Genomic DNA, 24,844 nt, shown 5'->3' with positions numbered 1-24,844 from the left:
AAGAAAAAGGCTGGGAACAGGTACTTTGCTCAGCAGTGCAGTTCTAAATGTTATGGTAGCATGAACCATAAAAGCCACACAAGAAAGGAACTCTTCTGTGAATCATAGGCAGACCCCAAGTAAAGGGGGGAAAACGGGGACACTTTACCAGGGTTCAGTCCAAGGGACCCAGCCAGACGGCCACAAGCCTATCAGCACCACGAGAAAAAAAAATTCAGGCTAAATTGTGGACGTTTCAGTTTAAGATTATATAAATAACATTTAGTCAGTCAGTATGTTTGCACCTATGTATCTAAAAAGCATCCAGATCACATGAGGTTTACCTGAGTCAATTAGAAGCAGTATTGGAACAGAAGCAACCTCCTCAACAGTGAACTGGTCCTCCACGATGTCTACAAGGGCTGAGAGTGAGACCAAATCCCAGGGACAGGGAACAGTGAGAGCTGGTCACCCAGGAAGCCTGTGTAACAATCAAGGTCCAGACAATCCAAGGGTAGGAACAGGGGATCTGAACCCCAATGAATAAGCAATTGAACCAACTAGTTATATACAATGTTATTGTGTACAAAAATATGTCACTTAAGGTCTTTCATGAACACCTGTAATGTTCTGAACTTGATGGTCATTATCAGATACATATTTATGTATATAGCAGGGATCTTTGGCATGAGGCCCACCAGGGAAAGCCGCTGGCGGGCCGGGCTGGTTTACCTGCAGCGTCCGCAAGTTCGGCCGATCGCAGCTCCCACTGGCCGCGGTTCGCCGACCCAGGCCAATGGGGACTGCAGGAAGCGGCGCGGGCTGAGGGATGTGCTGGCCACCCTTCCTGCAACCCCCACTGGCCTGGGACGGCGAACTGCGACTAGTGGGAGCCACGATTGGCTGAACCTGTGGATGCTGCAGGTAAACAAACCAGTCCAGCCCGCCAGGGGCTTTCCCTGGTGGGCCTCATGCCAAAGGTTACCGATCCCTGCTATATAGTATAGGATGCTCATGACCAGCACTACAATTTCAAGTACATCTCACAGCAGGGAGGGGCTCCTTTTAAGCCAGTTGTATGCGTGAAACTAACTTCAAGTACTTATTCGTTGTCCTGCCAGGAAAAGACAATGGTGGACCTTTAGAGTTAATGGGAAAATGTTGAAACTGAAAAGAAATCCCCAGTCTTGGAAAACTAATGAGGGCATGTCTACACTGGCAGAGTTACAGTGCCGCTCAGAGGGCACTAAAGAGAAACTGCTGCGGTGTGTTCACGACAGCTGTCTGTGCAACAGTGTGTTAACACTTCCGGCACTTGCAGCGGTATTCGGAGCAGTGTACTCTGGGAAGCTATCCCACAGAGCACCTCTTTCTCTTCTGCCGCTAAGAGTTATGGGAAGACGGAGGGGGTCGCAGGGCATCGTGAGTCCTGTCCCAGTGCCCCATGATGCATTGCTTCGCATCCCAGCAATCCCTGTGCTTCCATCTACATTTGGCGCCATCTTTCAACGGTGCATGAAGCGCGCATTTTTCAGAACACTAGCCTGTTCAGGAAGCTGCAAGCAGGGACTTTCTTCCCAGACCAGAAGCTCACCATAGGGGAAGTCAAAATGCCCATTGTGATCCTGGGAGACCCCGCCCAACCCTTAATGCCGTGGCTTATGAAGCTATACATGGGGCAATTTGACAGCAGCAAGGAGCGGTTCAACAACAGGCTGAGCAAGTGCAGAATGACTGTTGAGTGTGCTTTTGGCCATTTAAAAGCCCGCTGGTGCTGCCTCTATGGAAATCTGGAGCTGGCCGCATGCTGTACGCTCCATAATATTTGTGATGGGAAGGGTGAAATCTTCACTCAGGGCTGGATCGCAGAGGCTCAGCGCCTGGAGGCTTAGTTTGAACAGCCAGAGACCCGGGCTATTAGAGGGGTGCAGCGTGAAGCCATAAGGATCAGGGATGCCTTGAGGCAGCAATTTGAAGCTGAAAGCCACTAATATTTGTTGCTATGCTCGGGAGTGCAATGCTAGGTGATTGGTGCAGATGATGCAATATGTGGGTTTAAACATAATTGTATGTTGCTTTGCAGGGCTCTTTTTGCTTTCAATTAATAGAATAAAGATTGCTTTCAAACCAAGACAATTCTTTTATTAAGAAACAACAGAGAAGAGAGTAAAACAAAAAAACAACAACACAGCAGTGAGGGGGATGAGGGGTCCTGGGACAGCTAAAGATTTGTGTATGTCCAGGGATCATATCCAACCTTCTCCTTCAGAGTACAATGCAGCGGGCACTGTGCTTCAGCAGGGCCAAACTGCAGAGGGATGGGTGTTGAGTGCAGAGGGTAGTGGGAGTCCGCAGTGCTGGACTGTGAGGGGGGGAGGAGTGGAATGCCGCGGGTACAGACGGGAGCCAGGAGGTTGATAACAGTGTGTTGGTAGTGTCTGGGGGGAGCGTGGGAAGAGTTTTGCGACAGCAGCTGAAGGGAAGTGCGGGCGCGGAGCTGCTCAGTTTGCAGAGCTAGTATCGCCTGGAGTGTGTCTGCTTGGCGCTCCATAACCTTTAAGAGCCACTCTGTGGCTTCATTCCAGCGTGCCACGTTCTCCTTTTGGTCCCTCTTCTCGCTGTCCCACCACTCCTTCCATTCCGGTTTCTTGGTGGCTGAGTGCATCATAACATCACACAGAAAGTCCTCCTTAGTTCTTCTTGGACGCTTTCTAATTTTGCACAGCTGTTCAGCCGCCGATAAAGAGGGAGGCTGGGCTCCCAAGGTCATCTCTGTGAAGTTTAAACGCAACATTTTACAGAAGCAGTATTGTTCTGCAGACAACAATGATTCAATGATTTAAAACACATCCAGTACTCAAACACCTGTCACTAACTGGCTGACCTCATGCAAACACACATGAGCCACAAGATCCCCAAAATGGTGAGTAGCTGCAGGGGCAGGGTAAATCACTCTTCCCGGACCCTGCTGTAACTGGGCACATGGCTCTTGGGGAGAGCTACAATTATGGAAGGGGGGGCTGATAATCATTCCTCTCCCCACACTTTCCACAGGACGTGATCATTATGGAAGATATCTCACTGCTGAGGGTGAGCAGGGAATCAAGGGAGGGTCTTCTCCAAGACTGCGACTTCTGCCCTGGCCTCTATGCGGCTTGCCTGTGGGCAGCAATGTTGTCCCCCCTCCGTGACGGCACACTGGCGTGGGAAAGTTACTGTTAACAGTGCAAGAAACAAAGCAGTTCTGCCGAAGAACCTGCAGCAGCGGATTGCCAAGTATCTCCACGAGAGTTTCCTGGAGATCTGTGAGGGAGATCCACGTGAAGTGAGGGAGTCAATCAACAGCCTGTTCCACCACTCAGAGTAGACATATGGTGGGAGACAAGCCTGTTTTCTGCAACCCTCCTTCCCCCAACAACTCAATTCAGCGATTCCCAAAATCAAATCCACTTACCAGGGGCCTCCTCTCCTGTTTGTGCTTCGCCAACATCTGACAGCTGTGACTGGCTAGCCTCCTCCGGGGTAGAAAAGAGCTCCTGGCTGCATGCATCTCTGACCTCCGAGTCATCATCTGCCTCTGGATCCTCCTCCCCCTCCTCGTTCAAGATTTCCTCCTCCTGGCTCGGTCCACTTTCGACTAGCACACAAGCCACCAAAATATCCACAGTGGTTTTCGCAGTGGAGGTGGGGTCACCGCTGAGTATCACATCCAGCTCTTTGTAGAACCGGCAGCTTGCGGGCACAGCACTGGAACAGCGGTTTGCCTCCCGCGCATTGTGGTAAACATTCCGCAGCTCCTTCACTTTGACCCTGCACTGCAATGTGTCCCGGTCATGGCCCCTTTTCAGTCATGCATCATGAAATCTGTCTGTAGGTATGATAATTCCTACGGCTGAAGCACAGCTGGGACTGGACAGCCTCCTCTCCCCAAATGCTGATGAGGTCCAGCAGCTCAGCATTGGTCCAAGCAGGTGATCGCCTGGTGAGTGAAGCAGGCATGGCAACCTGGAAAGATGCACTGAGATCACTGCACGCATCACTGAGCAAACAGGAAGGGAACTTTCAAAATTCCAAAGGAATTTAAGGGGTGGGGGATCACGGTTGGTCAACTGAGGGCAGGGCAGCAGAGTTCAAACCAATGACCAGAGAGGTGAGAACAGACCAATCGCAGTGCTGTAATTGACCAGTGTCTACAGTGGCACCACAGCGCTGTAGCCCTGGTGCAGAAAGCTGTTCGCCTCTCGTTGGGGTGGTTTTTTTACAGTGCCACAACTGCGTAGATTCTGCACACTATGTGGCTTGGCAGTGTGTACACTTCGGGAGTTACAGCACAGAAAGCTGCTTTACTGTGCAGAAACTTGCCAGTGTAGACAGGGCCTAAGAGAAAGGAATTTCCCCCACCCTGAAAATCACCATAGTCTGAGAGAAAGAAAAACTGAAAACCCTTAAAAGGAGAAGGGGTTTGAAGTGAAGGACATCCAGAAACTGAGGGCTAGCATCCAGGCGCTGACAACAGAGGACATGCTGGGAAACGGGTCAGAGGCAACAATATAGAAGGGCGAAGCCTGAAGTTGCATCTTTATGTTTATTTTCTGTGTAACTTGTATGTGTTTGATTTTCTTTACTATTTCATCTCTGAATCTATGATTATTCTATTAAATAATTTTTGTTTTGTCTTTATCCCAAGCAGGTCTCTGGGGTGCACAATGCATGGCGTGTGTACCCCAAAGCATACTGATAACAGAGGCAGGTTTCACTCACTCAGAGGTAACGAACCAGAGGGGAAAAGTTCAAATTCCTGGTAGTTAAGATTTCAAGATAGAAAGATTTGGGGAGACTCAGAACCAGAAGCGCTCTTGTGGTCTCCCTGCAAGGCGTAACTAGGCTGACAGAAGCCAGGGTGAGACCTTTATGCTTGTAGGCTGGCAACTGGTGTCAGGGCTTTGAGCTATAGCAGCATAGCATTAAAGCACCCGAAGTTACAAGGCAGGAAGTAACAGAATCCTTTGTTGGTCTGGCTGATCCCCAAAACTTTACAGCCTAGAAGGTCTGAGAGTTAATAACCGATCCCAGAGATGGAACATTGAGCTGGTCCTCCGGGGTGTCTAGAAGGGCTGAGACAAGATCACAGGGACAGGGTACAGTACCTCCAGAGTGCTTAGAGGGCATTTGTCACTGGTGTATTATTCCTATATGTGCCATACTGACATGTCTGACTGTAAATACAAATTAGATAGCTTCTTTTCTTTAAACTCCTCAAGTTTCTGGCTAATGGACAACAGTAAATCCTCCAATTTTTCCAAACAGACAAGACCTCTCAACAGTCTGGTTCAAGCAATGCACAAACTCGGGAACTGGATGAACACAAACAGCAAGGTGAAGGTGATTTCAATATAGAGACCTTGGAAATTGATGAATGAAAGCAGGCAGATGAATCATAAGATTCCAATCTAATGACTTTCAAAGAGTCTATCACCACCAAGCTCAGAGGAAGATCTGCAAGTGCAGCACTAATCTCTCCTGCTTCTATTTACTGATTCATGCTTTTTTAACTGATTCACGATTGTGGCCTAAACACATTACAGATTCTGTTAATCAAAAAATTGTTCTATCTGGTGTACTGAATTTAAAAGAAATGCAGACACTGGTGAAGTCTGTGCCAAAAGATGTTGATGGCCATAATTTTCCTGAATTTCTTCTCAAACGTAAGACTTCCAACAATAGAGAAAAGATTACAAGACATTGGCTTGTTTGAAGGGCTACCCACCAAGCACTGTACTGCTTCCCATGTTGACTATTTTCTGAGGGGGAGGACAAACAAACAATGCAGTATACTGGCAAAAAGTGAAGAGTATTCTCCAGCTATGAAAAAATGTCTCAACCTACATCAAACTTCCTGAACATAAAAAGAGCATAGATCATAAAACCCACTACTGCCAGTAGAAGGAATCAGAGTAGGTGTTGTGATGTGGATGGGGAACACACTGTAAGATCCAAAAATGAATATTAACAAAAGCTGAAAGATGGACAGCAATACTGGAAAAAATGTTAGATGTTACCTTACATCTTGCTTCAAAAGGCATAGCATTTCAAGGAGATAGTCTGATTGATGATCCATACAATGGCAACTTTCTTGGAACTCTTGAGTTACTAGATCATGACAACATAACTCAGGGCCATTTGGCTAGAGTAAACAGAAGCAGATAGAGGCTAGAACAACGCAAGGACAGGTACATTACCTCTCATGAGAGATCAGAATGAGTTTATTGAATTATGTGGTAAAAGCGGGCAAAAGGCCATTCTTGCAGCAAAAGAAAAAGCCATCTATTATCCTATCATATGTGATGCTACTCCTGATGCCTCTCACCATGAACAAAATGTGCTGATATGCAGGTTTGTAGGTCAGGACCACAACAGTAGTGCATTTAACATTCAAGAAAGATTCTCCAGTTCATCAACTTTAATAAAAAAAGATATAGATGAAATGCTAATTGTCAGGTGAAACGCCATAACATTCCATTTGATGACTGCTGAGGTCCAGGATTTGAATGTGTCAGGAAAATTAAAAGGCATAGGCCTGCATTATGTTCAAAAATAGACTTGCTGTGTCTTCTCCTTGCACTTCCGATTGACATAATAATTACTTTATTGTTTTCCCTTTCCTCCAGATAAGCAAACAGTTAATCCCTAGAATAAATGAAATAAGTAGAGACAAAAGCCTCAATCCTGCAAACATACGTATGCTCAACTTTATCCATGAGTAACCTCAATTCACTTCAGTGGGAGTGCTCATGTTCTTAACAGGCCTTGCACAAACTTGCTGTAGATATTAGACTTTTTGCACACAGAGTGTACTACTTTAAATACAGGTAAGAAAACAATCCTCAAAAAGTTTATAATCTAAATTCACAACTTCAGGAATTATCTTAAATTTCCTCAAAGGTTGGTTAAAAAGACATCACAAACTTGACAGCTAGTCCACTTTAAAAAATGAATTTAAAGTTTTTCAAGGCACCGCAACTGCCCCAAATGCTCCAATTTGTAATAACATTTTCCTATTTTCAGGAACTTTTATTATGCAAGCCTCACATTGATACTAGAATGGTCTCAAAGTTTAACCCACTACTTCAAACGGACATGTTAGAAACACTAAACCTTCTCTACATCCTTACCCACAGGTTTTGAGATTAAGGGGATTTAGGGAATTTCCCACCCCAAATTGTAAAGGTATTGTTAAGACAGTTTTTAAACATCCTTTGTAGCGAATGACTTCTGCTGTGCATTTGCTTCAATTATATATTTAAAATATCATTCATTTCATCTTTAAGATATTTCCTCATTCAATCAATCTTGACAGACAACTCAGCACAAATGGAAATGGGTTAGTTATAATGAGATCTAAGGATGAAAAGCACTACATAATAGGTAGGTAGCAGTAGTATTATATATTTATGGGAACAAAGAAATCTTAATATATGGTTTACATCCAAACCACAGCCATCCAAAAATGAAACCCAAAGGAAAAACAACAAACACACAGAAGTACGTCAGAGTCCTCATGTGACCCCTAGAGAGAAAAGGGAATGGCGAGGGGGAGAAAGAAGAGCTGAGAAGAGGGAAGAGGTGCTGATGGGGATGGGGTGAGCAGGGAACGTGACAAATATGAATGGGGAGAGCGGGATAAGGAGAACAGAGACTTTATGAAAACTCCTTGCAGCCCCAGCCCCCACTGCCTTATACAGTGTGCGTCCGACACAACGCCATGGGAGTCCGCTTGCCCCACCAGTGCCCCAGGGTTCAATGGCAGCCCGTGCCTGCCAGAAAGCCTTTTGCCATGGGAACCCTTTGCCACCCACCCCACGACAGCTCCAGACCCCCTGCAGAATGCCCAGAGCCTCTGACCCCCCACTCTTACCTCTCTTATCCATGAGCCACATGAAGGCGAAGCAGGGCAGGAAGCCGATTGGGCCCCACAAGACGAGCAAGGCGATGTCCCAGCTGGAGAAGCCGAAGGCCAGGCGGGCCGAGTTCTGGATGGGGCCCCAGCTGTTCCACACCAGGCCCTGCGCGAAGCCCAGCAGCGAGAACACCAGCAGCACGAGCCAGCGCCGCCCGTAAACCCGGCTCAGTACCGGCACCAGCCGGGGCGCCGCCGCCGCCGCAGGGGTAAGGCCCCGCCGAAGCTGGGGCACAACGGGACCCCCCGCCGCCCTCCGGGGCTGTGGTGGTAGCAGGGACTCCCGCTCCTCCGCGCTGCTCCAGCCTAGACCCATCTGCGGGAGGCGGCGAGGGACCTGCCTCCGGGCGGCCAGGACGGGCTCGCGGCCAGCAGCTCTCGGGGCGGTTGAGGGGCCCGGGTCCTGCTAGGGCATCGGGGAGGGGTCCGGGGAAACGACGCCAAACTCACAATCACAGCGCTTCTGCCGGGCCCTGCCCAGCCGCATGCGCGAGCCGGGCGGCCCTGCCCACGAGCCGGCGTCTTCCCTCCTACCGACCCACCCACTCTACTTCCAGTCAGAGCCGCCCCCCAACGGTCACTCCCTGGGGGTGGGGGGTCTCCCTCAGTCAGAGCCCCCCCCAACGGTCACTCCCTCGGGGTGGGGGGTCTCCCTCAGTCAGAGCCCCCCCCAACGGTCACTCCCTCGGGGTGGGGGGGTCTCCCTAAGTCAGAGCCCCCCCCCCCAACGGTCACTCCCTCGGGGTGGGGGGGTCTCCCTCAGTCGGAGCCCCCCCCCAACGGTCACTCCCTCGGGGTAGGGGGGTCTCCCTCAGTCAGAGCCCCCCCCCAACGGTCACTCCCTCGGGGTGGGGGGTCTCCCTCAGTCAGAGCCCCCCCCAACGGTCACTCCCTCGGGGTGGGGGGGTCTCCCTAAGTCAGAGCCCCCCCCCCCAACGGTCACTCCCTGGGGGTGGGGGGTCTCCCTCAGTCAGAGCCCCCCCCCAACGGTCACTCCCTGGGGGTAGGGGGGTCCCCCTCAGTCAGAGCCCCCCCCAACGGTCACTTCCTGGGGGTGGGGGGTCTCCCTCAGTCAGAGCCCCCCCAACGGTCACTCCCTCGGCGTCTCCCTCAGTCACAGCCCTCTCCCCCCCAGGGTCACTCCCTGGGCTCCCTCATCGGGAGCCGCCTGGGGCCAGGAGACTGAAAGGCCCCTGGCCGGGGTTCTCCATTGTGTACTGAGCTATGCGAGAGCTGCCCCACCCCGACCAATCCCCCGCTGCTGGCCGGAGCCCCCAGGACCGGTCAGCGAGCGCGTGACCACCGCGCCCGCCTCCTCCGCACACAAACAAACCCACGTGAGGGGTCCGCTGCTCTCACGTGATCGGAGGGGGCGGGGCTGCTGGTGACGGACAAAGCGTGAGCCGGGCATGTTTGTCCCCTAGCCCCACCCCCTGGTGCTCTGCCCGAACCCCCGGCGGGAGCATGGCAGAGGCCGCAGCCCTGGACCCCCCGCTGCCCGGTAGGTGGCCCCGGCCGGCTGACGTGTGCGCTGCGGTGGGTGTACAGCCGGGCAAGGGTGCGGCTTGCTCGCAGCCCGCCCCGCTCGCAGAGCGCGCTGGCTGCCTGGTTCTGTCCTGGCCTTAGATCGCAGCCCGTTGTCCGGGCTCTGATCTGGCCCCCAGAGCTTGGGCAAGTGTGAAGTGCCTGGATGGGTCTTCAACACCCTCTTTGCAGACGGGGCGCTGGCGCTTTAGCGGCTCCCTCCCTCGCTTCCTGAACACGTGTGCACACACATGCACGGGTTGCTCCCAGCACTTCACAGTCTGGCCTCCCTTAACCTCAAGGCATGAGTTCAGTTCCGGTAAGTACCTCCGTGCTAGCAGGTCTCCGAGACGTGCATTCCTCTGCACTAGCAAACTCAGCCCCGCTTCAGTTCCACTGGGGGTAGCCAGCAGTGGAAGCTGAGGTGTAGACAGGTTTTGCCTCCTGTGGGGAGTCCTGTCTGCTGTACTGCATCCACCGTTCCTAACACCGCTGGAGCTGTACCCCTAAGGAATTACATCTACAAAGGTTACTGGTGCTGACAAGGCTGTTAATGTGTCATGTGCATGGTCCTTTACATTCGTGCCTCTGGCGAGTCATTACTACTTAGGGCTTGGCTACAGCGCAGTAAAGGAGCCCCGGGCGCACTAGCTCACTACCCGTCCACACTGGCAAGGCACGTAAAGCGCTCTGACCCCACGGCTACAGCGCTGCTGGTGCTCCACCTTGGCAAGTGGAATAACATTTGCTGCATCCCCGCTGGAGTGCCACGGCGCCAGTGTGGACAAGATGTTGCATTACTGCGCTCTGATCAGCCTCTGGAAACATCCCATAATCCCCTTAAGTCAAGTGGCCACTCTTCTCATTGTTTTGAATCACTGTAGGAATTCGGATATGCCGTTTGAAAGCTCTGTTTCTGACAGCCATCTGCTTCGAAACAGATAAGTGTGCTCTGAGACAGATTAGTGTGGAATGCTGTGTGTGTGAGAGAGAGAGAGAGGCGGGGGGGAGGGAGCGTCTGCTGCTGTCTGAACTTACAAGACAGCATGCTGACATGCTCTCAGCCCCCCAAAAGCCCACTCTCTCCCCCGAAATACACACAACACACTCCCTGTCACACTCCACCAACCCCCATTTGAAAAGCACATTGCAGTCACTTGCATGCTGAGATAGCTGCCTATAATGCACCACTCCCAATGCCGCTGCAAGTGCCGCAAATGTGGCCATGCCAGTTCGCAAGCAGCTGTCAGTGTGGACTAGGGTGACCAGACAGCAAGTGTGAAAAATCGGGACAGAGGGTGGGGGTTAATAGGAGCCTATATAAGAAAAAGCCCCAAATATCAGGACTGTCCCTATAAAATCGGGACATCTGGTCACCCTAGTGTGGACAGACTGCAGCGCTTTCCCTACTGCGCTCTATGAAGGCGGGTTTAACTCACAGCGCTCTACATCTGCAAGTGTAGCCATGCCCTTTGATTTTAAAAAGGGGAAGAAAAACTAACAACAAAAGTAGGAAATTAACAGCCCACTGACATTAAACGCATTAAGGCTGTAAAATGTCAGGAAACACAGAAGTTAAAGTTCTCATAGTAACATTAACTTGCCCACATGAGTATCCACTTCATATTTCCAAGTTAAGATTTAAATTCATTGTATTTTTAAAATAAATTCTGTTTTTCTATTTGCTGTTTTCCAGCATTACAAATTATAGATTAAATCTTATTCTCTCTCTCCACTCACCCCTTGTATCCTTCTGTAAATTCCTCTGACTAATCTTCCACTGGCCCTTGGGATGTTGTGCATCATGCATCTTCCTTCTGCTCCTTCAGATCCCCACTCAAAGTCCACATTTCCCTCAACAATGACCGACACTCCCATGCCTAAAACACATATAATCTTTAAAGGAACCTCCTCAGTATGTATGGGTATCTTATTAGTACAAGCAACCTCATTATATGTACTTTGCATAAATCTCTCTGATCTGATATCACCTCTCCTTGACTTAAATGAGACTCCTTGTGATTCACCTATACAGATCCAATTGCAGGATCCAGGATTAAATTTGCTTTTGAGATGCTATAAAAGATGGTGTTGTGACAGGTCATCCACTTGCTACTTTTTTTCTTTAATGCAAAAGGAAACAAAGAGGTGGGAAAGAGATCTGGTTTCTGCTGGTGACTGCTAGATATGACTTGGATGGGCACAGTTCCACCAAATGTAAACTACCCTTATAGGCTGCTAATATTGTTTTATAACAATGGTGGTCTAAATAAAAAAAATTAAATCCCCATTGAATGTTATGATATGGATTTACTTTTTTAAAAAACCTCAGATGAATTTACAGTCATCTGTCACGTGAGCTAAGCTCATTATAAACTATTATAATTTGAATAAATTGAAGAATATATTCAGTTCATTCTGCCATAGATATCAATAGGTAATAGACTCTGTTTACCACATGCAATTATCATAAAATTAATAGCTTATGCTGCACAGTATTCCAGTTTCTCTGAAAAATTATTTATTTCAAATTGGCTTCAGTTCTGTCACAATGATTGGAAATTTAATTGATAAATGGCAGTATGTTGAATTGGGGTAAGCTGGGTAGTAGGGTGCACCAGAATTTATCTCACTTATACATCTAAGCAGAACATCAATGAAATTCAAATGATACTTAACCCCTAATTCTGCAATTGGATCTGTGCAGGTGGATCCTTATGCCCTTATGGAGTCCCATGAAAGACTATGGGCACTGGCATAATGGTATGCCCATGCAGGTCTGATTTCAGGATTGGGGCCTAAACTAGGAATTACAAGCACCAGGGTGGATTGAAGAAAATTTATACCAACCTAAATAATTAGAAATATGGGCAAAAAATAAGAAAATGAGATTCCGTCTAGACAAATTCAGGCTAGTTCACTTGGGAAAATATAATTCACACACAATTATTTAATAGGAGACATATGGATAATAGCAGAGAGTAAATAGATATGAACCTTAATGTGAAATGGCAGCAAAACTAGATCAGTCCAAATTCAGGCCTGGCTCAATTAAGTAGTGCGCAGAGGTATCAACCAAGATCAGTGCCTCATAGTGCGAGGTGCTTTACAAACACTAACACCTCACTATATTACAGCCGTGCCCCAGAGATCTTGCAATCTAGTATAACTACACTGCTACTGTAATTTCACTGACTCATTAAAGTAGTGCCAATGATAACGTGCTGTCAAATGCAAAAGATAAACAAAGAGGGGGGGGAAAGAGATTTTTCCCCCCTCTAACCTTTTTCAGTTATAGTAATCCTAGGTGTTTTTTATTACACTAATGAGTAGAAAATATAATTCATTCAGAAGTGTGACTTTTCAGTGCTCTTTAATGTTTAGTACAGTGATACTCCGACCTCTGTCATTCTGGAGCCAAATTAGCGATCAACATTACCCAAAAGAGCCACAGTATTGTGAATTCATTGTTTCATTTAATATTTTTATATTTATAATATTCTCACAGCAAAATGACGGACCAAGGATTCTACAATTGGTTAATAACATAGTAAAAGCATCGTGATTGGCTAATAACTTAAATTGGTTAATAATTAAATCATTGTATTTTAATATCATGTGCTGCAAAGAGTTGCAGGAAACATATTAAAGAGCCACTTGCAGCTCCCAAGCCTCTGTCTGAGAATCACTGGTCTAATAAGTAAATACAATACTCCCCTGTTTTTACCATAGTGTAAAAAGGAAGACTCTGAATATATGTGAATAATTAATACAATAAATGCTCAGTAATTAATTCAAGCCTTCTCATCGTCTGACTGTTTTGGAGTATATTTTGACTCTCATACTGACCAGTAAGAACTGATATATTTTAAGCAAGAAACAGCAATAATAACAAAAAATGAGCAGCAGATATTAAAATAGATAATGTAACGCTATCTTTATTTACTATTGATTTCATATGATTAAAATGATTTATTTTAATTTTATTTGAAATCATTCCACCATATTTCATAGCACTATAACAAATATGCAGATATTCCAGTGGTGGCATGACCTTTTCTAGCTATTTAATTAACACAGTAACATTTCACATGAATTTTTCTTGTTTGCAGGATTTCATACCATTTAAATTTGTTAATGTAAAGGAGCATTGCATTGTTGATAAACTGTTGGAAATCAAATTATCTGGCAGCTAACTGATTGCATTATTTCACTCATGGATATAACACTTCTCTAAATATGCTAATATCACTCTTTCCTCCATATGATGGCATTTTTCCCATTCTCATAACTGACATTTATATATTTGGGTGTGGAAATCTCTGCATGCTTTAAGCTCATTATAATGTAACCTAGACACTTGAATATCATCAGATCAGCTAAATGTGTATTCAGACAAATATGAAGATTTTTTGACTCCTAAGACTTACAGAAGTAGAGTTTTATGGGGTTTTTTGTTTGTTTTTGTTTTTTTAATGTAGTAGCAAAGAATTTGGTCATGAAGGGTTAGAGTTCTGTTATGAAGTTGAGAGAGACAAGGTAGGTGAGGTAATATCTTTTATTGGCCCAACTTCTGTTAGGGAAAGAGACAAGCTTTTGAGCTATACGGAGCTCTTCTTCAGGTATAGGATAGATTCTCAAGCCAGGTCTACACTACCACTTACTTCGGTACAACTTATGTCACTCAGGGGTGTGAATAAGACATCCCCAAGTGACGTAAGTTACACCGACCTAGGTGCTGGAGTGGACAGCGCTATGTCAGCAGGAGAGTCTCTCTTGGAAGTGGATTTATTATGCCAATGGGAGAGCTCTCTCTCATCAGCATAGAGTGTCTTCACCAGACATGCTACAGCGGCACAGCTGCACCGATATAGCGCTTCAAGTGTAGACTAGCCCTCAGACTGTCACAGCTAAATACAAGGTGGAACAGATTGTTTAGTGTTGGTAGTTCACACACATTTTAAGGACCATTTAAGATGAAGTGGCCTGATCACACCCCTGCAGTCATAGGACAAAAAGGGGAGTTAGTGGCTTACAGATTGTTCTAACAGCCATAAATCCAGTGTCTTTATTAAGACCATGATTTTTCGTGTCTAGAAAAGTTATGAATTTGAGCTCCCAGGCTTGTCTTTTGAAGGTATAAAAGAATATGCTATAGTATACTAAGCAATCTGTTCCACCTAGTATTTAGCTGTGAACACTCTGAGTACCTTTTCCAGACCTGAAGAAGAGCTCCGTAAAGCTTGTCTCTTTCATCAACAGAAGTTGGCCCAATAAAATATATTACCTCACCCACCTTGTCTCTCTATTATCCTGGGACCGACACAGCTACAACAACACTGCAAACATGAAGTAGGGAGATGTTCTTTTGAAACTGCTCCAATCTTTCATGTAAAGGCAATTCACAATGCCTGCTATTATATATGTCTTAAAATTAACTGTACAAAAATTTGAAAAAGTGCATTGCTGTGCATATAATCCTGTTTATATCATAATATCTTTGATTGGTTTTGTTTGTGGTTTTTATGGGAGTCTTGTTTGTTTTGGAGAGGGTACTAGGGATTTTCTAAAATATTCAAGATCTCTGTACATTTGCAGGTTTCTGATAGTCAGTGTGAAGTTCATTATAAATAAAAATAATTTACATTGGTATTTTTGATTGAAGCCAGCATTAGTTAGACAAGAACTAACAAGCACTTGAGACTAATTTGCTACTCCCACACACCCAAACTTGGTTAAGGTGCAGTGAAGCTTGAAGGCACATGTCACTGATCTGAATGTGTATTATTTTTCAAGAATGTTATTTAACAACCAACCCTCAAACATTCAGACCCCAGAAAATGCACAGTTAGGGTTTGTCTATTCAGTGAAGTTAGTGCACCGTAAGCTAGAGTGAGAATTTAAAGCATGCTAGCGGCTTTGCACTAACTCCCCATGTGGACACCCTTACTGAGCACTGAGAGTACCCTGGGGTGTTTTGCTTAATGTGTTTCTGAAGTGCATTAAGCTACAACGCACAAAGGCACTCTTACTGTGCTGTAGGAGTGTCCACACAGAGTAGTGCACACTAGCTGCTGCAAGCATTTCCACTGTGTAGACAAGCCTGTAAGGTCGCGCTTCTCAAAAAAGGCATCCAGACCACTTTAGATTTTCCTTGCCCCCTAGAGATGATAGCTACCATCTTCGTTCTTTGCACAGAACATCAAAAATATGAACCAGAGAACATTGATTCTGTAACTTGTTTCATATGTTCATGTCTCTCCATACCAAGTGAACTCCTTTTGTCACCACACTAATGGTTGTGCTGTTTCCATGTAATTGCTCTAATGTAATGATCTAGGCATTTGTGATTTATATATGAAGATATTCGATCTTGAATAATTGGCTGCCATATGGAATCAAAGGAGCACGGTGCACCTTACAAAATCAAATAATTTGAGGAGCTGAGTGCCTTCAGGGTGATCAGGCCCTTCATGAAAAATGGGGAATGACTGCCTTCAATAAGCTGGTCTTTCTATTGAAAATGGTGCACGACCACCAGAACATAGATAGGGACACTTTGGAGTGGGACATTATATATAAACAGTGAAGAAAATCTCGGGGTTGAAGAGAGATATTTTGATACCATTAGTAGTAGTTTGTCTACTATAAAGCTGTGAAATTTAATATATTTCTCCATTCTAAAGCTGTACTTTCCAGTAAAATTCTGTATATTCTATCTCTCTGGACAGACAGTAACTTTTCTATCGAGTGTATATGTATTACGTAAAACAACTAACATTAATGCAACTTTAAGATTGAGAATTCATTCAGAAAGGTCAGGGGATTCACACCTTAATGGACAACATTAGGTCAAATTTAGCCCTAAACCAAGGTTTTTTAACAGCAAGTTTTTGCTAAACCCAAACTATGAAATTCAAAACAAAATGCTGTAAACAATGTTTCATAAACAATTATTCCCCTTCTTTGCTGGAAACCTAAACATCAGCATTATGCTAGTGCAGGGGTGGGCAAACTTTTTGGCGTGAGGGCCACATTGAAGGGCGGGGTAGGGAAGGCTGTGCCTCCCCAAACAGCCTGGCCCACACCCCCATCCGCCCCCTCCCACTTCCAGCCCCCTGACTGCCCCGCTCAGAATCCCTGACCCATCCAATCGCCCCGCTCCTTGTCCCCTAACCGCCCCCTCCCAGGACCCCCCCCGCCCCTAACCTCACCCCCTATCCAACCCCCCTGCTCCCAGACCCCTGATTGCCCCCCTGACCACATCCCCGCCCCCTGACAGGTCCCCCGGGACCTCAGGCCTATTCAACCCCCCCTGTACCCTATCCCCTGCCCCCTATCCACACCCCTGCCCCCTTACCATGCCGCTCAGAGCAGCATGTCTGGCAACTGCGCCGTCCCGCCGGAGGCAAACACACTGGTCTGCTGGAGTGTGCAACCCTGCTGCCCAAAGCGCTGCCCGCACGGCGGCATGACTGCAGAGGAGGAGGGACAGCGGGGGAGGGGTCGGGGGTAGCCTCCCCGGCCGGTAGCTCAGGGGCCGGGCAGGACGGTCCTGCGGGCCGGATGTGGCCTCTGGGCCGTAGTTTGTCCATCTCTGTGCTAGTGCATGAAAGTGAAATTGATTAGGAACTGACTCAAAAGTTAAACTCACCTGACTATTTTCATTAAAGGAAAATGGAAACAAGCATAATTAACAATGAAAAGCGCTGTTATTAAATATTTACATTACAGTAATGCCCAAGGCCCCAATCAGGATCGGAGACCCTCTTGTGCTGCATGCTGTATAAACCTCTCTGGACATGTACACAATGGATTCTTCAAATTTCTTTCAGTTTAATAACCTAAGGTGTTATTAGCACAAATGTTTGTTTTGTTGTAAAGTATATATTTTAACCTGACAACCTTTTAAGAAACTATACTGCATCAATAACTAACCATGATTACGGTTAAGATTTTGTCATGGTTCTTTTTAGTAAAAGTCACAGACAGGTCATGGTCAATAAACAAAAATTCACAGAAGTCCGTAACCTGTCCGGGACGGGGAGGGGTATCACTGACAGCCTAAGCCCCGCTGCACGCGTGAGGGAGCAGCTGACCGCTTGAGTCCTGCCACTGTCCTGGGAGCTGACAGATCCTCCAGCCCCGCCGCTGCAGGCAGGGGCTGAAGCCAAAGAAGTCACAGAGGCCTGTTAAAGTCCCAGAATCCATGAACTTTGACAAAACTATATTCTTAATCATGATGCACATCCTATATATATACACACACACACACACACACACACACACTTATACTAGGTAGTGCATATGTGAACCACTGCCCCCTACTGCATAGAATAAGAACTGCTCAATTGTATTATAGGCCTATGGTTCTCACCCTTTTGGGGCTTAGGACCTATTTGTAAACCTTGATGGCCTGTTGTGACCCAGTAAATAGCTTTAATGCAAAAAATACCTAGCTTGCTAAATATGTCTTACCCACAGTATATACATGTTAATGTAATAAGTATTGAATAACAATGAAATAAGTACACCATTGTGACGGAATACACTTCTGTATTCACACTCTGTATAAAGATTATTACAATAGTGTGTAAAGTATGCCTTGTAAGGTATCCTTTGAAAATTCATAATTTGCTGGTCAGTATTGTCCTGGTGAAATACATATGGCAACATTGTATGTGAAATTATAAGATTCCCCTGTATGGTGGTGTTAACACATTTTCCAAACCCCACAACCCTGCCCAAACAAAACTTGGCAAACAGGTCTGTCCAAAACAAAAAATTAAGCAGAGCACACATTCCTAATTTAAGCAGTAAATACAGTCAAAAGCAGGAAGGGACGGCTAAGGAAGTTCAAACAGGTGGAAAAAAACCAGCAGGGAATATCCATCCGCATAGACTCTCTGACTCCTGGTTCTCAGCGGGAAATTTTTTTCAAGAGGGGGACTGAAACTCTGAAAAGGAGGGACAGACACCCCAAGGTGCACCCCTTTCTCTCCCCCTGCCCATCACATTCACTAGACCCAAAGAGATGAAGGAAGCAGACATTGAACTCTAGGAGGGGTGGCAGGGAGGGGTCCTGACCAACGGAGTTCGGTCAGTAAGCATATGATGAGAAAACTTTGGTTTGGCTCTAATATAGTTTGTTAGCCACCAGAAAGCATTTCATCTTTATTTTTCTTCTAACCATTTCTGACTTTTATGCCTCATTACTTGTATTCACTTAAAATCTCTCTTTGTAGTTAATAAACTAGTGTGATTGTTTTATATAATCCTGTGTGTTCAAGTTGAAGTATCTGGGTAACAAATTGTATTATTCCCTTAAAGGAATAACGGACTCAGTATATTGGTATTGACCAGGAGGGGGCTGGGCAGTACAGGACATACATTTCTGGGGGGAAATCTGAGAGTGGGAGTTTGTTGGGATCACCCTGTGGCAGTCTTTAAGGCTGATAAGAACCAAGGGGTGGCTGGCTGACTGCAGCACGCACACAGGCAGAGCTGGGAGTGACTTACATGCTGGAGGCTGTTTGTGAGCAGTGAGGTTACAGGGCAGGGTGACACAGCTACTCGTTAGTCTGGATTGTATCCTGGTATGTCACAACCACGTATACCATTGCAGCGGCTCCCGTCCCCTGGGGCTGGGCTCAGCTCCCTGCTCTGGCCATTGCGATCTCTGGGGTTGCAGCGTTGGTCAGGCTTGGCCTGACCTCCTTAATGAGGGTCTGGCCAAGCCAAATTTGGAGAGTAAAGTTGTGACCTGGCACATGGGGTCACAGCGCCACTCAAACTTGATCTGACTGGCCCTCCATCATCACGATGAAGGGGCGGCTAGGCCATGCCAGAGTGGCGCTGCAACCTCACAGTGCCTGGAGAGGGGAGCCAAGCCCAGCCAGCACTGTGGGACCGGAGCTGCAGGAGCCACTGCTGCAGGGTGAGTGTAGGGTGAGTTCTGCAACCCTCCCCCACACCTCCTGCGGGCAGAACCTGACCCTTTCTCGGGGCCTCCCATCTCCTGGGTGAGGGACTTGATTTCCCCCTCCCCCACTGGGACATCCACACAACCCTTTGACACATTCTGGTGATGCAATTTTGGGTTGCAACCAATGGGTTGAGAAACCGTGTTATAGGCTGTACACTGTTACTAGCTAAAGGGAGTAGTCCCTTTTCACCAGAAAGATCTACAGTCTCTCTCTCTCTCTCTCTCTGCTATTGCCCTGAAGTTCCAACTATGTTGTACAATACAGACACATCTGTGGGGTCCTACATGACTACAAATGTCAGTGCATCTTATAGTATGCATTGAACAACGTACAGTAATATTAAAATTGACCATTAACAAAGAAAGCAAAAAATAGAAAACATTTTGTCTGTATAATGTGGCTACACCATGTGATGGAGTGGGATTTTGTAGGCTGTTGTTGGTTGGTTTGAAAAATGAATGTTTAAATATCCTGACTTGTGAATTCTCAGTTTTTCTACTGTATCATTGTAGCAACATTACTCTTTGCATTAAATATCCTGTACCTTTGAAGAAAGTACATACAGGGTTGTGATCGGGGTACACAAGTGCTGCAGAAGCACTTGAAAGGTACTATTTTGCTGCTAAATCACTCTCACAGCAGTGTAAGTGGATGTAATTTATGTGCCAAAGGACAAAGGTGTGGATTTGTGGCAGGCAAGAAAGACAAAGCCTCCCCCACACACCTTACATCATGTTGGAGATTTTTGATCCTTGGCAACAGTGAAAGTGCAGCTTGAGCACAAAGCTGGTTTCTCAGTTAATGACTTGAATCACTTTTCAAGGAAACAGGTTTCAGAGTGGTAGCCGTGTTAGTCTGGATCAGCAAAAAGCACGAGGAGTACTTGTGGCACCGTAGAGACTATCAAATTTATTTGAGCATAAGCTTTCGTGGGCTAAAACCCACTTCATCGGATGCATGCAGTGGAAAATACAGTGGGAAGATATATACACACAGAGAATATGAAAAAATGGGTGTTGCAGTTGGTATGGTAACACCCATTTTTTTCATGTTCTCTATATGTGTATATATATATATATATCTTCCCACTATATTTTCCACTGCATGCATCCGATGAAGTGGGTTTTAGCCCACGAAAGCTTCTGCTCAAATAAATTTGTTAGTTTCTACGGTGCCACAAGTACTCCTCGTTCTTTTTCTTTTTTCTTTCCTCGAAAAAAAACCAAACAAACTGTAGGTCAGGTGATATGTCATCAGACTCTGCATCAGCGTATCTTGCAGACTGATCACTCTCTTTGCTATTAGCAGGATTCTTCAAGGATGCTGTTGGTAGTGGGTGAGGTCTATTTCTTCTCTCTTCCGCTACTCCTCCACTAATAGCAGAGATCAGTGACAGTTTAATCACGAAAGTCTCATTGATGCCCAGAGAAGTTGTATCTAAACACTCATGTATTGCCCTGAAATCTTAACAATATATATTTAAGTGCCTCCTAGTGCCATAAAATAGTTTGTAGTTTTGCAGACCAGTGTAATCACATGCAGATTACTGTAATATTTAAAAAAATAACACTTACCTTGTGGGTGTAATTGAGAAAATTTTTAAGTATAAGTCCCTGCCCAGATCATTACATTTACTTTTGGTTTTGAGGGGTTTTGGATCCCCCCCTTCTTAACCATCCTCCCCTGATTGCCAGGCACTTAGGAAGATGGAGGTTAGTTGACTTGAGTGGCTTGGCACTCCAAGGCCTGGTCTACACTAGGCGTTTATGTCGAAGTTAGCGCCGTTAAATCGAATTAACCCTGCACCCGTCCACACTGCGATGCTATTTAGTTCGACATAGAGGTCTCTTTAATTCGACTTCTGTACTCCTCCCCGACGAGGGGAGTAGCGCTAAATTCGACATGGCCATGTCGAATTAGGCTAGGTGTGGATGGAAATCGACGCTAATAGCTCCGGGAGCTATCCCACAGTGCACCACTCTGTTGACGCTCTGGACAGCAGTGCGAGCTCGGATGCTCTGACCAGCCACACAGGAAAAGCCCCGGGAAAATTTGAATTTGAATTCCTTTTCCTGTCTGGCCAGTTTGAATCTCATTTCCTGTCTGGACATCGTGGCGAGCACAGCAGCACTGGCAACGATGCAGAGCTCTCCAGCAGTGATGGCCATGCAGTCTGTGAATAGAAAGAGAGCCCCAGCATGGACTGATCGTGAAGTCTTGGATCTCATCGCTGTGTGGGGCGATGAGTCCGTGCTTTCCGAGCTGCGATCCAAAAGAAGGAATGCAAAGATCTACGAGAAGATCTCTAAAGACATGGCAGAGAGAGGATACAGCCGGGATGCAACGCAGTGCCGCGTGAAAATCAAGGAGCTGAGACAAGGCTACCAGAAGACCAAAGAGGCAAACGGACGCTCCGGATCCCATCCCCAGACATCCCGTTTCTACGAGGCACTGCATTCCATCCTCGGTGCTGCCGCCACCACTACCCCACCAGTGACCGTGGACTCTGAGGATGGGATACTGTCCACGGCCGGTTCCTCAGACATGTTAGGGGACGGGGAAGATGAGGAAGGAGATGAGGAGGGCGAGGCAGTTGGCAGCTCTCACAACGCTGATTTCCCCGACAGCCAGGATCTCTTCATCACCCTTACAGAGATCCCCTACGAAGCGTCCCCAGCCATTACCCCGGACACAGAATCTGGTGAAGGATCAGCCAGTAAGTGTTGTAAACATCTAAACATTTATTTTTAACAAAACAGGAATATTAACAATTAAAAGAATGGGTTGTTCATGATTAGTGTGCCCTAGGCGCTTAACGGTTTAGTAAGGGGCAGTGCAAGTTTTGAAAAGAAATCTAGCAATGTCCGGTTTTCAGTGATTGTCCTGCACAAGCCGCTCTACTGTGTATTCCCTGCTACTGCAGCTACAGTAAAATGCGGTCTATATGTGCGGGGATAGAGCAGTAATCCTCCTGGGACATCTCGATGAAGCTCTCCTGGAGGTAACTTGAAAGCCGTTGCATGAGGTTCTTGGGGAGAGCGGCCTTATTGGGTCCTCCGAAGTACGACACGTTGCCGCGCCACGAGATTATCAGGTACTCGGGGATCATTGCTCTGCACAGCAGGGCGGCATACGGCCCTGGTCTTTGGAGGCTTTCCCGGAGCATTCTCTCTTTGTCGCTCTCGGAGATCCTCATCAGGGTGATGTCGGCCATGGTGACCTGCTTTTAATTAGGTAGGGGAATGTTAGTGTTGGGACTGCTTTCCCGTTCCTTTACAGAACTGTAACCGCTGGTTTGCAGCCACGCGGTGGAGGCGGGAGAGGGGCAGCCGAAAGGGATCGTTCCCGGGGACAGCCGCGAGGGGGTGGGACAGGGGCAGAGTTCCCGCTTGCCGGATTGCTGGCAGCAGGGACTGACATTGATTTAAATGTGAAATGAGGCCAGTGGTAATATAAAAGTTTTAAACTGCCACAAGTGTACGGCTTACCATGTCTGCCTGCAACAGAAATTCCGTTGTGCTGCCTCGCTTCTCAAATGTGCTGTTCAAGACCCCAGGCACAGAATGCGAAGGCCGAGAATTCGACCTTGTGCTGAGTGCGCATGTGAAAGGTGCTGTGCATGGTCTTGTTCACAGAGAAAGACTATGTTCTTTGTTCACAACTACATTTATCTTTCAGAGGAATTCACTCCCTTTTTCCCATTTCCACAGCCCCGTCTGCGACTGTCTCACAACCTAGCCTGGAATCACACTCCCAGAGGCTAGCGCGGATTAGGCGTAGGAAGAAGAGGACACGGGAGGACATGTTCTCTGAGCTTATGGCCTCTTCCCAAGCCCAGGCAGCACAGCAGACCCAGTGGCGGGAGAACTTGACCCGAATGCACCAAGCCAACATGGATCGGGAGGAGAGGTGGCGGCAGGAAGACCAGCAGGCGACTCTAACGCTGCTTGGACTACTGAGGGAGCAAACGGACACACTCCGGCGCCTTGTGGATGTTCTGCAGGAACGGAGGCAGGAGGACAGAGCCCCGCTGCAGTCCATCTCTAACCGCCCTCCCCCGCCACCAAGTCCCATACCCACCTCACCCAAAGTGCAAAGAAGGAGAGGCGGCAGAGTCCCTGCTAACTCTCACTCCACCCCTGCAGAGAGCTCTAGTAGCAGAAGGCTCTCATTTCCCAAAATTTGAAAAGTTCTTTCCTTACCGCCTGACACAAGCCCACGTCCAAGTTTCACCTCCCAATGCCATGTGTAGTTGATAATAAAAAATTCGTTTCTGTTAACTACTGTTTCAATCATGTTCTTTTGGAGGAGGAGGGGAAAGGGGGTTGGAAATTGGACAGGACAGTCTCCTTTGGCAGGGTACATAGTCGGGGGCAGGCACAGCAGCAGGGCACATACACAGTGCAGTGATGCAGTGACTAGTTGCCCCGGTTAGTCTGGGAGGTTGTTTTGATGTAATGTTGGGGGGGGTGGGTTGCTCTGTGACTTTGTGGCGGGGGAGGGCAGTTACAGATCTTAAGCGCCGGTCCTTAGACAGGATCACAGAGCCACACAGCATGGGATCTGTAACCGTCCTCCCCCTGCCACAAAGTCAAATAGACCTCCCATACACACAGTCCCGATCAGGAGGGGTGACAGGCTCCGTTGAAACAAGCATCCCACCGCAGCGGAGCCTGTCAATCCTTGAGTTTAGAAGCTGCATTCGCATCACAACACTAGACCCGCCCCGCACCACAGTCTGCGTCCCAGTTTTAAAAAATTCCCGCTAAAACAGTATTAAAGAAAACGGTGTGCTTTAACAAAGTAGAACTATTTTTATTTCGACACGTGTGTTGGAGGGGGGGTGAAGGGGGTATGTAACTGGATAGGATAGTCAACATTACCTGGGTAAAGAAACGGGGGCAGGTTTAGCTTCTCAGTACACAAACTATAAAATCACAGGTTACCCTGCTCACTCAGGAACTTTGCTTTCAAAGCCTCCCGGATGCACAGCGCTTCCCGCTGGTCTCTTCTAATCGCCCGGCTGTCTGGCTGTGAGTAATCACCAGCCAGGCTATTTTCCTCAACCTCCCACCCCGCCATAAAGGTCTCCCCCTTGCTCTCACAGAGATTGTGGAGCACACAGCAAGCTGCTATAACAATGGGGATATTGGTTTCGCTGAGATCACAGCGAGTCAGTAAGCTTCTCCATCTCCCCTTGAGACGGCCAAAAGCACACTCCACCACCATTCTGCACTTGCTCAGCCGGTAGTTGAAGAGTTCTTTTTCAGTGTCCAGGGCGCCAGTATAGGGCTTCATGAGCCAGGGCATTAGCGGGTAGGCTGGGTCCCCGAGGATGACTATAGGCATCTCCACATCCCCAACAGTTATTTTGTGGTCCGGGAAGTAAATACCTTGT

At 47.1% G+C, this 24,844-nt stretch overlaps 3 protein-coding genes across 13 annotated transcripts in view; 2 read left to right on the top strand and 1 right to left on the bottom strand.

The window, feature by feature from the left end:
- SLC49A4 (solute carrier family 49 member 4) overlaps window positions 1–8,625 on the bottom strand; it is a 163,074-nt gene extending 154,449 nt beyond the window's left edge. Inside the window, exon 1 of one of the 3 annotated variants that reach the window (XM_065561496.1) lies at window positions 7,895–8,625. In XM_065561496.1, coding sequence (XP_065417568.1) covers window positions 7,895–8,252 — 358 coding nt within the window. In that variant the 5' untranslated portion in view covers window positions 8,253–8,625. The remainder of the gene's footprint in view (window positions 1–7,894) is intronic. The other 2 variants (XM_042843086.2, XM_005279896.5) reach the window with 2 other exon arrangements.
- Window positions 8,012–24,844, top strand: part of HSPBAP1 (HSPB1 associated protein 1) — a 67,000-nt gene continuing 50,167 nt past the window's right edge. For 2 of the 9 annotated variants that reach the window (XM_065561493.1, XM_065561491.1), the window contains exon 1: window positions 8,012–8,145. Coding sequence is in view for 5 of the 9 variants with exons in the window: in XM_065561494.1 (XP_065417566.1) it covers window positions 9,401–9,437 (37 nt within the window). In the remaining 4 variants the exon portion in view is untranslated. Of the gene's footprint in view, window positions 8,146–9,035; window positions 9,780–24,844 lie in introns of those variants that run through there. The other 7 variants (XM_065561494.1, XM_065561492.1, XM_065561489.1 and 4 more) reach the window with 7 other exon arrangements.
- Window positions 21,194–23,734, top strand: LOC135974302 (uncharacterized). The gene is made up of 2 exons (XM_065561497.1): window positions 21,194–22,162; window positions 23,157–23,734. The coding sequence occupies exons 1-2, from the start codon at window positions 21,586–21,588 to the stop codon at window positions 23,630–23,632; spliced, it is 1,053 nt and encodes a 350-aa protein (XP_065417569.1). The 5' UTR covers window positions 21,194–21,585; the 3' UTR covers window positions 23,633–23,734.

The sequence above is a fragment of the Chrysemys picta genome, chromosome 11 (genome assembly GCF_011386835.1).
Source record: "Chrysemys picta bellii isolate R12L10 chromosome 11, ASM1138683v2, whole genome shotgun sequence".
Classification (NCBI taxonomy): Eukaryota; Metazoa; Chordata; order Testudines; family Emydidae; genus Chrysemys; species Chrysemys picta.
The sequence above is the reverse complement of the archived record's forward strand: the minus strand, read 5'-3'. Positions and strand labels throughout refer to the sequence as shown.

What these genes read in the sequence shown, in the direction of transcription:
- LOC135974302 (XM_065561497.1), top strand. Translation starts at nt 21,586, where the DNA reads ATGCAGAGCTCTCCAGCAGTGATGGCCATGCAGTCTGTGAATAGAAAG. An exon ending in ATCTGGTGAAGGATCAGCCA is followed by an intron (nt 22,163 to 23,156) that starts GTAAGTGTTGTA and finishes CCATTTCCACAG; the next exon opens with CCCCGTCTGCGACTGTCTCA.